The sequence below is a fragment of the Megalobrama amblycephala genome, linkage group LG11 (assembly GCF_018812025.1).
Source record: "Megalobrama amblycephala isolate DHTTF-2021 linkage group LG11, ASM1881202v1, whole genome shotgun sequence".
NCBI lineage: Eukaryota > Metazoa > Chordata > Actinopteri > Cypriniformes > Xenocyprididae > Megalobrama > Megalobrama amblycephala.
In genome coordinates, this window is record NC_063054.1 from 11553757 (window position 1) to 11568963 (window position 15207).

A 15207-nucleotide genomic window follows, 5' to 3' on the forward strand; every position below is an offset into this window, starting at 1 on the left:
TTCGCGTTCTGTCCACATACACACGCAGAGCGCGGACGGGACAGAGCAAAGCTAGGGCTGGGTCTGCCTCCTCCGAGGGCAGCGCTTGCAGGTTCACTACCTGATCTCAGAAGGGAGTGGTAGGAACCTTGGGCACATATCCGGGCCCGAATTCTAGGCACGATTCGTTGACCGAAAATGCGTGCAGATCCCCTACCCTCTTAACCGAAGCCAGTGCAACCAGGAGGACGGTCTAGAGAGACAGTACTTTTAACTCGACTGACTGCAGAGGCTCGAAGGGATGACCCTGGAGAGATGTAAGAACCAGGGTCAGATCCCAAGAGGGTATGGAGGAAGGGCGAGAAGGATTCAGTCTCCTCGCCCCCCTCAGGAACCTGACGATCAGATCGTGTTTCCCCAGGGACTTACCCTCAACTGCATGGTGATGTGCAGCGATAGCGGCGACATACACCTTGAGGGTGGAGGGAGACAGCCTTCGCTCCAAGCCCTCTTGCAGGAAGGAAAGCACAGATCTGACCGAGCATGATCGGGGGTCCTCTCAGCGAGAGGAGCACCATTCAACGAACAGGTTCCACTTCAGCGCATAGAGGCTCCTCGTGGAAGGAGCTCTAGCGGAAGTGATGGTGTCTACGACCGCTGTCCTGCGCTTGAGCGTACTCAGGCAGGTCAACACCGACTGGACGCGCTCCTCGGTGAGGTGCGCAGTCCGGGCGACCGAGTCTAGCTCGAGACCGAGATAAGAGATCCTCTGCCCAGGGGTGAGTTTGCTCTTGTCCCAGTTGACCCGAAGACCCAACCGGCTGAGGTGAGCTAGAACCATGTCCCTGTGTTCGCACAACTGCTCTCGCGAGCTGGCCAGGATCAACCAGTCATCGAGATAGTTGAGAATACGAACGCCTTGTTCCTTGAGGGGAACAATGGCAGCCTCCGCAACCTTCGTGAAGACGCGGGGTGACAGGGCCAGCCCGAAGGGTAGGACTTTGTACTGATATGCTCGACCCTCGAACGCAAACCGTAGGAAGGGTCTGAGGTGAGGCAGAATCGAGACATGAAAGTACGCGTCCTTCAGGTCGATCGCTGCAAACCAATCCTGGGGACGGACGAAAATGCGCTTCTGCATGAGCATCTTAAAAGGCAACTTGTGAAGGTACCGGCTCAGGACGTGCAGATCCAGGATTGGCCGTAGCCCACCACTCTTTTTGGTACAATGAAGTAGGGGCTGTAAAACCCTGACTTCATATCGGCTGGAGGGACCGGCTCGATTGCATCCTTCGCCAGGAGGACAGCAATCTCCGCCCGGAGAACAGGTGCATTGTCCAGTGACACCTGAGTGTAGTGGACACCCCTGAAAACCGGGGGACGCCGGGCGAACTGAATCGCATAGCCGAGTCTGATGGTACGAATGAGCCAGCTGGATGGGCTGGGGAGCTATCCACGCTTCCAGACACCGAGTCAGCGGGACCAAAGGCACCACAGACGCACCGGGGGTGGGGCAGCGAGGCAGAGTACAGGGACCCGACTCGGACGGCATGGGAGCGGCCCGGAGTGTGGTCAGACTCTGCGAGGCAGCAGTGCGTATGGGAGACGGCGCACGGGGCACGGCCTGCACCATCACACTGCCACCTGCTGGCGATGTGAGGGGGGACTGCGCCACCAGCAGACAGCCGCCAGCAGAGTACGGGGACCCGACTCGGACGGCATGGAAGCGGCCCCGAGTGTGGTCAGACTCTAGCTTGGTACAGGAAAAACCGACACCACTGTTACTGTTATTGTTCTGGAACTCAACTCAACTTCCGGTTCAACGCTGCTGCCTGCCTGCTGTCTGACCTACGCTCGGAGCTTCGTGGAGTTTATCCTAAATCCTTCTCTTTATTCCTATTCACATAATATAACTTTCTTATTTTTCACTAGATTACTTAACCTATTGCATAGTATTACTAAACGGAACGATTTATTACTAGCAATCCACCAGCGTAATCACCTAGTGTTAGCCATAGCCTGCTAGCTACCGTCTACTTTCTTTTTTCCTCTAAACCAACCTTCCTTGTCGATTTAATGGCGGATTTATCAGATGTATGTTATTCTGATCTGTCCTCGCCAGATCGGGAAGCTGTGGAGACGTTGCTGCCCGGCATTCATCGATCCACCGCGAGGTACAGCGTCCCGCACATCACCCTTGCCCCAGGCACTGGCAAGCGACCGAGACATCCAGCCAGCGAGTCCCGTGTGCATTGCAGTTTTTCGGACGGCGTTCATCAAACACACGGTCAGTCATGTCCGACGATTATCATGTGTATTAAATGCAACATGTACAGCTTAGCTCTTTCTGTCAGCAGTGAGCCTTACACATGTGATAAATGCAGGGATATTGTCAGGCTGACAGAGAGAATCTCAGAATTAGAGACACGCATCCAAACTTTAATTGAGGATAGTGAGAATGAAAGGGCCTTAGATACTGCTTTGGATGCGACTAGCCTAGTAAACACTGCACATTCGGTTCCGGTTGTAGAAGCCATGCAGCAGGCTAACTGGGTGACTGTGAGGCGGCATAATGGCAAGAACAAACACCACTCTTCCGTTCCGATTAAAACATCAAACAGGTTCTCCCCACTCAGTGACGCACCCACTGAGAATCCTGTTGAAAGTGCCCTAGTTATTGGCGATTCTATTACACGGAACGTGAAAATAGAGACACCAGCCACCATAGTCACATGTTTGCCGGGGGCCAGAGCACCTGACATCAAAGCAAATTTAAAAGTGCTGGCTAATGCTAAACGTAAATATTCTAAAATCATTATCCACGTCGGCACAAATGATGTTCGACTTCGCCAGTCGGAGATCACTAAAATTAACATTAAAGAGGTGTGTGAACTCGCAAATTCAATGTCAGCAGAAGTAATTTGTTCTGGCCCTCTTCCTGTTCGTCGGAGTGATGAGATAGTTAGCAGGTTATCATCACTCAATGGCTGGCTGTCTAAGTGGTGTCCGCAGAATAATATAGGTTTCATAGACAATTGGAAAAGCTTTTGGGGCAGACCTGATCTGTTGAAAAGAGATGGTATTCATCCCTCCCGGGATGGTGCTGCTCTTCTCTCTAGAAATTTGGCAAATAGTCTTAGAGCTGAAACATGACAAACCAGGGCCCAGATCAGGACGCAGACAAACTGGCTAAACCGACCGTCTGCTAGCCGCCTCACGTCACAGAACTCAGATAATTCACAGCACATAGAAACTCTTTCACCTAGATATTATCACATAGAGACTGTGTCTGTACCTCGAACTAGTAAATACAAAAAACTTCCGAAACCTTTTAAGGGTAAAAATTTAATTGATGTTCAAAAAATGAAAATCACAGATAAATCAGATAAACAAATGATAAAGCTTGGGTTACTGAATATTAGATCTATTTCTTCAAAAGCACTTATTGTAAATGAAATTATCACAGACAATAAACTAGACTTGCTGTGTTTGACAGAAACCTGGCTAAAACCAGACGATTACATTACTTTAAATGAATCTAGTCCTCAAGGTTATGATTATCGACACAATCCTCGACAGAAAGGCAAAGGGGAGGTGTGGCTGTAATTTATAGTAATATATTCAGAATCATTCAAAAGAATTTCAAATATAACTCCTTTGAAGTGATGGTGCTTTATGTAACATTATGTAAGTTGACATTTGTGCTGGCTACTGTATACAGGCCACCAGGACACCATACTGACTTTATCAAAGAATTTGCTGATTTTCTATCAGAGTTAGTACTGGCTGCGGATAAAGTCCTTGTTGTTGGTGATTTTAATATCCATGTAGATAATAATAAAGACGCATTTGGATTGGCATTTGCAGACATTTTAAACTCTATTGGAGTTAGACAACACGTGTCAGGACCCACTCATTGTCGTAATCATACCTTAGATCTAATACTGTCGCATGGAATTGATATTGATGCTGTTGAAATTCTACAGCAGAGCGATGATATATCAGATCATTATTTAGTGTCGTGTATAATACAATTAGCCAAGGCCACAAAACCACCACCCAGCCATAAATATTGTAGAACCATCACGTCTACCACTAAAGATTGCTTTATAAATAATCTCCCCGAGCAGTTTCATCGCCTTAGTATACCTGACAACTTAGAAGAACTCGATGCTGCAACAGAAACTATTGGCTCTCTCTTTTCCAGCACATTAGATGCAGTCGCTCCTTTACGTCTAAAGAAGATTAAGGAAACTAATCCAACGCCGTGGTATGATGAGCACACTCGGGCTCTAAAACGAGCTGTTAGAAAAACTGAACGTAGTTGGAAGAAAACAAAACTAGAAGTTTTTCGCCTTTCGTGGAAAGAAAAAATGATTGAGTACAGAACGGCTATAAGAAATGCTAGATCTACTTATTTTTCAAATCTCTTAATAGAAAACAAACATAATCCTAGGTATTTATTTGACACAGTGGCTAAATTAACTAGAAACAGAGATTCAACTGCTGACGTTTCCATAGAGCACAGCAGTAATGACTTTATGAACTTCTTTACTTGCAAGATTGATAATATTAGAGAGAAAATTAAAAACATGCAACCGTCCACAGTTTCGCTTCAGACAGTGCACTGTAGTGTCCCTGAGGTAAAACTAGAATCATTCGCCGCTATAGGAGAGGAAGAATTATCTAAACTTATCAAATCATCAAAATCAACGACATGTATGTTAGACCCAATGCCGACTAAACTACTGAAAGAAATGCTTCCAGAGGTCGTAGGTCCACTTCTTGATATAATTAATTCATCCTTAACACTAGGATACGTGCCAAAAACCTTTAAGCAGGCTATTATTAAACCTCTTATTAAAAAACCTCAACTAGATCCGAGAGATTTAGTAAATTACAGGCCAATCTCGAATCTACCTTTTCTGTCAAAGATACTAGAAAAGGCAGTTTCAACACAACTGTGCTCCTTTTTAGAAAGAAATGGAATCTGTGAGGATTTCCAGTCAGGATTTAGACCATACCATAGTACTGAGACTGCTCTCGTTAGAGTTACAAATGATCTACTCTTATCATCCGATCGTGGCTGTATTTCTCTATTAGTGTTATTAGATCTCAGTGCTGCTTTTGACACTATCGATCACAACATTCTTTTAAAAAGACTTGAAAACTATATTGGCATTAGTGGAATTGCTTTGGCATGGTTCAAATCGTACTTATCTGACCGTTATCAGTCTGTAGTAGTTAATGAAGAGATGTCGTATCACTCACAAGTTCAATATGGAGTACCACAAGGCTCAGTACTAGGACCGTTGCTTTTCACTCTGTACATGCTGCCCTTAGGAGAGATAATTAGGAAGCATGGTGTTAGTTTTCACTGCTACGCTGATGATACTCAGCTCTATATTTCCTCGCGCCCTGACGAAACCTACAAATTCACAAAACTAACAGAATGCATAGCTGACATTAAAAACTGGATGACAAGAAATTTCTTATTGTTAAATTCAGAAAAAACTGATATCCTAATCTTTGGACCAAAAACTTCCTCACGAAAAAACCTTGAATACTCCCTAACACTTGACGGGTGCTCCATTAAACCTTCGTCCTCAGTTAGGAACCTGGGTGTGCTCTTCGATACCAATCTTTCATTTGAAAGTCATGTTTCTAGTATCTGTAAAACCGCCTTCTTCCATCTAAAAAATATATCTAAATTACGACATATGCTCTCAATGACAAATGCGGAACAGTTGGTTCATGCATTCATGACCTCAAGACTAGATTATTGTAACGCTCTACTGGGTGGTTGTTCTGCTCGGCTTTTAAACAGACTACAGTTGGTCCAAAATGCGGCAGCTAGAGTTCTTACTAGAACCAGAAAGTATGACCATATTAGTCCAGTTCTGTCAACATTACATTGGCTCCCTATTAAACATCGTATAGATTTTAAAATCTTGCTACTTACTTATAAAGCTCTAAATGGTTTAGCTCCCCAGTACCTAAGTGAGCTCTTAATGCATTATAGTCCTTCACGTTTATTGCGATCTCAGAATTCAGGCCAGTTGATAATACCCAGAATATCAAAATCAACTGAAGGCGGCAGATCCTTTTCCTATTTAGCACCTAAACTCTGGAACAATCTTCCTAGCATTGTTCGGGAAGCAGACACACTCTGTCAGTTTAAATCTAGACTAAAAACACATCTCTTTGCTCTTGCATACACATAACACATTATCAATACATTAACATTTTTCAAATCCGTTAAAGGATTGTTACGCTGCAATAATTAGGTCGGCCGGAACCGAGAACATTTCCTATAACACTAGATATACCTGTACATCAGAATAAGAATGGCATCTACGCTAATATCTGTCTCTCTGCTTATCCTGAGGTTTGCCGGGTGCTGGATCCAGGCCGTATCCAGATCAGATGGAGAACCTGTGTCTGGACCTGACTACAACGTAGCCCAGGAGACAATGGGCCTACAGATCCAGTTCTGGCTGCATCTATAATTCAGATTTTTAATCCCCGTATCCGCTTACATATATTTATATATAATCTATTTTTAATCTCTATAATAAAAATGTATAATTCAGATTTTGATCTCCATATCCATTTACATATATTATATATATCTTCCAAGGGTTTTTTTCCCTCCTAGGACTTTTTTCCCAGTGTTAGCACGCTGGGTTTTTCTCCTAGGGGGTTTTTTCCACCCCTGGGAGTCAGCCGACATTGGCTTAATGTAGCACCATCTTGTATATGTTACATATTACCACGCTTGTTTGTACAGCTTATTTTTAACCACTTCCCTTTTTTCTGTGCTTCTAATATGTAAAGCTGCTTTGAAACAATTACCAATTGTAAAAGCGCTATATAAATAAATTTGACTTGACTTGACTTGACTCTGCGAGGTAGCAGTGTGAATGGGAGACGGCACATGGGGTGCGGCCTGAACCACCACACTGGAACCTGGATGGTGAAGTGAGAGAGGGCTGAGAGCGGCAAGGCGGGGCCTTGCACACTACCAGCCACACCCTCTTGGGACCTGGAGGATCAGATAACAGTTCTATTCGTGGGTACCGCTGGACTCCGGAGAGCCAGCGGCGGAACAGACCAGAATTCTCCACCCGGCCCTCCTCTGGGGAAAGAACTGTTTACTTCAGCTTCAGGTCGCCATATCCCCAGGACCACCTCCCGCTAACCAACTGGTTGGCTGCGGGGGGAGCGGGCTGGGTTTTAGGCCAGCTTGTGAGATGAGTGCGTCGAGAAAGTGTACTTTGACAACGACACATCCCAGCAAGACTAGCCAGGGGTGTTTCCGGACCACCACAGTGGACATTGTCTGGCCAGGGGCCTGCGCTATGACCTGGATCAAGCGTAGCTCAACCCTGACTCAGAACTACCCACATGCAATGAGTGCTTTGGCGTACCACGGACTTGCCAGGGGCCAAGACCCATGCAGGGCAGAGGTGGTGTGCCCGTAGCACTGCCACCCCACCCTAAAAGGTAGTGAGAGAGAAAAAACTTGTAATGCAGATTATGGCCCCTTTGGCGTACCATATTTGACACCAAAGAGGCTACAAACTGCCAAGTTTTTCCATGCACGTCCGGGCTAAAGACAGGGGCGGGGCAAGGCGAGTACGCGTCGCACAACGCCCCCAGGGGCCCGGGAAAGCATGGTTGTCAAGTCTGAATCTGATTCAGCATGAGCACATCACAACTGTGGGACGCTCAGCATCATCTTCATGTTCAGAGCCCAACAATACTCTCTCCAATGTAGCAGTCAACATCTGATCCTCTGCTGGAGCCCAGACTAAGACGCTAGGTCCTCATGAGAAGGACCAGCAATCCAAGCAGAAGCTACCAGCCATGTTGGACAGTGAACGTGGCCGTCCAACTGGACGACACATGGCGCACTGGGCGCCGACGTGGCCATGTTGTACTAAACATGAACCACCCACGGACATAGTCACAGCATGTTTGCGATGCACTAGAGGAGTGGGGGGCCCACGGAGAATGACTCGGCAGGTATTGCCCCACTGTGATCCTCTGGTCACTCAGGCTTATTAACCAAAGTAGCATTTTTTTGATTCAGAAAAATAAACTAGATCGGGGAATAAGTGAGGGGACTCCACCTCATTAAAGGCGCTCGAGTCTCGACCGTGCATCTAGAGTGCCAGACAACGCGCAGGGTTGCCATGGCAACGCGTGCTGTCAGCCGGCAGCTCGACGGCACACGGCGCGCTGAACGTTCAAGCCCTTATGAGAAAGGCGAGACAAACAACGCGCCGACGTGGGCATATTCTCATAAGAGAATATGAACCACCCACAAACACAGTCTCAGCACGCTAAGCAGACATGAGAGAAAGTGATTGTGGCCGTCAATGAGGATAGGAAACGACCGCCTCCAGAAACGCACAGACAGAATGACGTCTTGAAAAAGACGCAGTGTCTGTCTGTGAAGCTCTTTTAGAAGGGGAAGAGTCAGCTCTCTCGTGCTGAAGCACACAGGGAGTGACGCGATGTGTTCGGGTACACCACTCCCCGAACACACCGGGAGGAACCGGCCCAAATCGCAACATTCAACTGCGTTTTATATGGGAATTCAGTTGCTGTTAAAACAGCAGTTGAGAGCTTAGCTCAGGCTCCCCGGGAAGCTCGCGACCTCGCTGTTGTGCCTTAACGCCAACACAAACAGACGCTGAATCTCCAAGGCTGTTTAGTTTCACTCTTGTGAAGTCTGAAGCTGGACACCAACTGTTGGCTCCGAAGCGAAAGGCAGAGTGCGATTGCATCTGCTTCCTATTTATATACACCTGTCGGAGGCGGTGCGCATTATGCAAATATCGCACGCCAATTCCATTGGCTTGTTTTAGTTCACTCGAAGCTGATAGGGCTCTCTAGCGATATCCCAATTCGTCGGTCACTACTGACGTACGTCGAACGTGACCGACTGAAAGGGAACTAACATGATGCGTGATCTCTCGTCTCCCTCTGAACAAAGTCCAATCTGATAGTTCTCAGAAAATGAACTGTAACTTAGTGAATACTAATCACAAAAAAATTAGACTTATGTCTAAAAAAACGTTGAAATGTCCGGTTTTAAACCGTGTAAGTCAAATCGAAAACAAATATTCTCTGTTTATGTAATCTGTATGAAAAGAGAGCCATGTCAGAAGTCTGTGATTCAGCTCATTATCCGCTAATGCGCCCACGCCCACAGAGGGAGCGCTATTCAGACGCAAATTCAGTCACTACATGCATACATCGTCTCAATCGTGTATTTATTGTCTTGAAAAGTGTTTTGAATAGCCATAGTTAGCGATCTCTAGCCTCTGTTAGTTCGTTTAGTTCCTGGATTGCGTATTCTTCTTTAGCAGGCATTTGTGGACTAAAGGTGTACAGAGCGCCCTCCAGCTGCAAGTATGAATTGAAAACACAGTATCCAGCGCTCATAGTAATGACAATAAATCCTGAATAAATATTACTCCTCTGTATAGAAAATTGACAAACATATGAGAATCCATCAATATTTCTCCAAATGTGCATGCTTTTAAGCTAAAAGCCTATATGAAATGCCATAGAGGTAACATAATTGTTCAGACACTTTGCATCACAGAAATACATTATATTTTAAAGAATATAATAGAATACCATTATTAGGGGCCAAGCACTGAAGGTGCTTAGGCACCTATTGTATCTGTTAGATTTCTTTTTATTCTTCTTCTTCTTCCGCTCTTGAAGTCTATGGCAGCCCATAGAACCTCTTGCGGGAAAGTTGTGAAATTTGGCACACAGTTAGAGGACAGTCTGACCTTTGCCCATAGGAAATTTGGAGTCTCTAACACAATCCCTCTAGCGCCACCAGCTGTCCAAAGTTGCACTTATGTTTATGCTAATAACTTTTGAACTGTAAGGGCTAGAAACAAAATTATTTTTCCCTCTGATTCCTTGGGTCAAGCCGAATCACCGATTGCACACTATGACGTCATTTTCCGTCATGAAAATTTTTCAGCCATTTTGAATTTTCTGAAAAACGTACTTTTTCGAACTCCTCCTAGGCCGTTACTCCGATTTTCATGAAAATTGAACCAGATCATCTTCAGACCATACCGACAAAAAGTTATGGAATTCAAGTTGATTCCTTAAACCGTTTTCGAAAAAGACGCAAACTAATTGTACATAGTGCTTGTGAAAATGGACATAAGGCTGTATCTCCGCAACGCTATATTGTATTCAGACCAAACATCACAAGCATGACCTGAGGCATCATGCAGTGTTTCGGTGCAGCGCCACCTACTGGTGCAGAGATATGAAAAATGGTCATTTTTGCTTATAACTTCTGATGGGTTTGTCCAAAAATCATAAATTTGGTCTTGTTAGATTCGGGGTATCATGTTGAGTCGATTGATATCCAATTTTCCCATATCGGGCATTTTGTCCGTTGGCCATTTTGAATTTTGTGCTAAAATGCTGTATTTTACGAACGCATTAACGTATCGTTACGAATCTCGGTATGGGTCTTTGGCACCATGCCCTGAAAATACTCAATAAGTTTCGGCGCAGCGCCACCTTGTGGTCAAAAGTTATAACAAAATTTACAAAAATGTTAATAACTTTTGACTGTATTAACCGATTGTAATGAAACTGGTCTCAGTAGATTCCTTGGGTCATGCTGAGAACATAGATATACAATTTTCCATAGTCGGTTGAACTTCCTGTCTGCCATATTGTTTTTCTTTAAAAACCTACTTTTTCGAACTCCTCCTAGACCGTTGCTCCGATTTTCACCAATATCGAACCGTATCATCTTCAGACGATGCCGACAAAAGTTATGGATTTCAAGTCGATATGTCAAACCGTTTTCATATACCGGAGCAACGAATTTGAGGCATGATGCAAAACACACTCTTGAAGCTGTATCTCTGCACTGCTTTATCGTATTCAGACCAAACTTGGTACATGTCATCACAAGCATGACCTGAGGCATCATGCATTGTTTCGGCGCAGCACCACCTACTGGACTGAAGATATGAAAAATAGCTATTTTTGCTTATAACTTCTGATGGATTTGACCAAAAATCATAAGTTTGGTTAGATTTAGATTTCGGGCATCATGTCGAGTCGAATGATATCCAATTTTCCTATATCGGACATTTTGAATTTTGTGCTAAAATGCTGTATTTTACGAACGCATTAGCGTATCATTACGAAACTTGGTATGGGTCATCAGCACAATGCCCTGAAGGAGCCTGAGAAGTTTCGGACCAGCGCCACCTTGTGGTCAAAAGTTATAACAACATTTACAAAAATGCTAATAACTTTTGACTATATTAACCGATTGTAATGAAACTGGTCTCAGTAGATTCCTTGGGTCATACTGAGAACATAGATATCAAATTTGCCAAAGTCGGATGAACTTCCTGTCCGCCATATTGTTTTTCTTTGAAAACTTACTTTTTCAAACCCCTCCTCGACTGTCGCTCTGATTTTCACCAAATTCGAACTGTATCATCTTCAGACCATGCCAACAAAACGTTATGGATTTCAAGTCGATACGTCAAAACGTTTTCATATACCGTAGCAACGAATTTGAGGCATGATGCAAAACGCAGTCTTGAAGCTGTATCTCTGCAATGCTTTGACATATTGACACCAAACTTTGGAAGTGTCATTGTCACCTCACTCTGACCATACCACAACAATTTGGACACAGCGCCACCTATTGGTCGAAAGTGATGAACCAGTAAATCCTCATTTTTGATAATTTTTCAGCTCGTTTGCCTAAAATGATCTTAATAGGTATTTAATTTCTCACTGTTGCAGTTAGTCTGATGCTCCCAGCCGTGTTGGCTGGCTTCTTGTGCCGTTTTTGTGCTTGGCCCCGTAATTGCTGCTTGCAGCTATATTTTTAAATTGTAATAATATTTCACAGTATTGCTGTTTTTTCTGTATGTTTGATATACACCACATGATCACAGAGGGTTTTTTCACAGCCTACCTGACTGAAAGAGCTCATTATTATGCAAGTCATTTCAGGTCATTATTATGTGATTCTTTTGTCTTCTCAGGTGAGAATCACCCATTATTCATGATGATTCATGCCTCCACACATACTGTGTTTCTTGACCAAAGATGTTTTAGAAAATTTAAATCTCTCTATTGTTTTATATGAAAGAGTAGTCAGCATAATTTTTACAAATTTTTTTGAAGCAAAAACTCTAGTCTACAATCTCCAATACCCAGAAGTCTTGTGAACACAGATTTAATATTATTTTTTTGGCCTTATTTCAGTGACTTAAGTTTTTTGTTTTTTCAATAACCACGCATAAACATTATTCCTTCAAAAACACAAACATGTACATACATGTTCCTCACGTATTATGGTAGCCTAGTTTGTGCTGAATACAGTGTAATGACACTTTTTCCATTAATATGTTTATGAACAATTGAAAAAAGCACAAATGTCAGGGCATGTCAAAACTTCTCCAGGCCCCAAATCAGCCTCAGACTCCAGGGGGTTAATGTGTCTTTATTTGTGTTGTGTCTGAGCACATGGCTTTGTCTGTGTTTGTGTTTGCCATGTGCTCCTTTGTTCCCTCCTCCTTGTTTGCTGTCACCACGCCCCCTTGATTAGTCATTGTTCAGTTCTCATTTGTATAGGTATGCTCACCTGTCCCTTGTGTTCCCTTTCTTGTTGAGTCCTCATTAGTCTGAGTGTTGTCACCTGTTCCTCATGTTCTTTGCCAGTTCGTTAAACCTTGTGCCTCTGTGTACTAGTCTCTTGTCACTAAAATCTGTAGTGTTTTTGTAGAAGTTACTTATATTCTTTTGTCATTCTAGTCGTGCCTTGTTCCTAACCATCTGTCTTGTCTAGTCCTGGTTGCCGTGTCTCTGGTCACCCCTAGTCCTGTCCAGCAGGCTGAGCTTCCCTGGCCACTCTCTCGTTCTACCAAGCAGCAAGACCTGTGCAGTGCCTGTGAGTCCACGAGTGAATCTCCTCGAATGGTGTGTTCCTGCCTGGGCTACGGGTTTCTTTCCAGTCTTGCACTGCCATACCATATCTGCTCTCCAACTTCCTGTCATCCTGGGTTGGACTCAGCGGTCGCTCTCTCAGCCTGCCTGTCTTCGTGCCTCATTCCCTTCCTACTGTTTGGACTGTATTCACCTCCTCACCTCAATACCTTTTCTTCTCAATAAACCTGTAACACTCATCCTGCATTTGAGTCCTCCCTCATAGAACCCTGACACTCAGGCTCTAATATTACAGTAACGTACCAGCTGACTGAGTTTTCCTTTATAGTTTACATTATTAGTTCAAAGTTTTTTTTCTTGAGAAAAATTAACATGTACTATACAAAATATATCCAAATGAATCAATATTGAATAAAATTGAATCTATATCAAATCACAAGCTTATGAATAGAAATTGCATAATGAAATTGATGTCAATGCCAAGGAGGAGGACAGAAAACATGAAGCAGATTGGTCTATTCAGTTGGTTTGAAGTTTATTAAAAGGACATTTTCAAAAGCTGAAGTGATTTTCTTGTTTTATTTATTAGAATATTAGTATAACTCAATATTTTAACTAACTGCAAAAGCTGAATAATCAACCAAAGTCATTTAATCAAACCTAGTTGATTAATTGTTCTAACAAATGTTAGATTAATTTATTTAGATTAAATTATCAAATTAATTATTTCTTGCAGCCCTGTAGTTAGCATATTTACAGTAGTATTTACAGCACACCAGGAAGCCTCAGGAGCTGATACTCACCAGTTAGGCTAAGGGATTTGCAGAGATCCTAAAGGTTCTCATGTTAGCTGTTATGCTAGCCACAGGCCATGCTTAACCATATAGTCACCTTGTTAAATTAATAAATAACCACAAGTTGCAAATGGAGAGCACTTACGAAGAGTAGAGATGTGTGCCATCCAGCAGAGAGCAGTTGTAGCGGTATAAAATCAGGTCATTTGCAGCACTTGTCAGGTTGCAGTCAGCTGGTTTGTAGGTCACTTTGATGTCCACTTGGTCTTTAGGGTTGTGAAAGTCAATGATGTGCAGGTCAAAAATGAGCACGGCAGATCCTGGGATCAGCTCACCTGAGAACATTTTTATGAAGAACAGAGCAGATGAGAAAAAAATCTGTGTCACATAGAACATGTAGTATTGTACCATCAGTCTCATTCTACAGTGGCATGAAAAAGTATTTTGGCACTGTTGCTTCTCTCCCAAGGAGTGGCTGTCCACCAAAAATGACAACAAGAGTTCAGCGCAGAATACTCAGAGAGGTAAAAAAGAACCCTAGAGTGTCTGCTAAAGACTTACAGAAATCACTGGCACAGTCCAATATCTCTGTGCATACATCGACTATATGTAAAACACTGGCCAAGAATGGTATTCATGGGAGGACTCCACGGAGGAAGCCACTGCTGTCTAAAAAAAAAAACATTGCTGCACGTTTAATGTTCGCAAAAAGGCACTTGGACAGTCCACAGAACTTCTGGCAAAATATTTTGTGGACTGATGAAACGAAAGTTGAACTGTTTGGGAGGAACACACAACGTCATGTGTGGAGGAAAAATGGAACAGCTCACCAACATCAACACCTCATCCCCACCGTGAAGCATGGTGGAGAGAGCATCATGGTTTGGGGCTGTTTTGCTGCCTCAGGGTCTGGACAACTTGCAATCATTAATGGAAAAATGAATTCAAAAGTTTATCAGGATGTTTTGCAGGAAAAGCTGAGGCCGTCTGTCAGACAGTTGAAGCTAAAAAGAGGATGGATGCTGCAACAGGACAATGACCCAAAACACAGAAGTAAATCAACTTCAGAATGGTTTAAGAAGAACAAAATACATGTTCTGGAGTGGCCAAGTCAAAGTCCTGACTTGAACCCACTGAGATGCTGTGGCATGACCTCAAGACAGCGATTCATGCCAGACATCCCAGGAATCTGACTGAACTGCAGCAGTTTTGTAAAGAGGAATGGTCCAAGATTGATCCTGATCGATGTGCCAGACTGATCTGCAACTACAGGAAGCGTCTGGTTGAAGTTATTGCTGCCAAAGGGGGGGCAACGAGATATTAAATGTGATGGTTCAGTTAATTATTCCTCCCCCTTCTGTCATTGTTTGCATGTTATCCTCATTAAAAATATGAAAACCTATAAATGTTTGGGCGGTTTTAGTTAAAGCAGACACTGTTTTTTCATTTGTGTAATTCT

At 43.6% G+C, this 15207-nt stretch overlaps 1 protein-coding gene across 2 annotated transcripts in view; it reads right to left on the reverse strand.

Moving 5' to 3' along the window:
- The window catches only part of fkbp10a (FKBP prolyl isomerase 10a), a 203181-nt gene that overhangs the window by 100750 nt on the left and 87224 nt on the right, over positions 1–15207 (reverse strand). For both annotated transcript variants that reach the window (XM_048206146.1, XM_048206145.1), the window contains one exon: positions 13894–14083. In XM_048206146.1, the coding sequence (XP_048062103.1) occupies positions 13894–14083 (190 nt within the window). The remainder of the gene's footprint in view (positions 1–13893; positions 14084–15207) is intronic.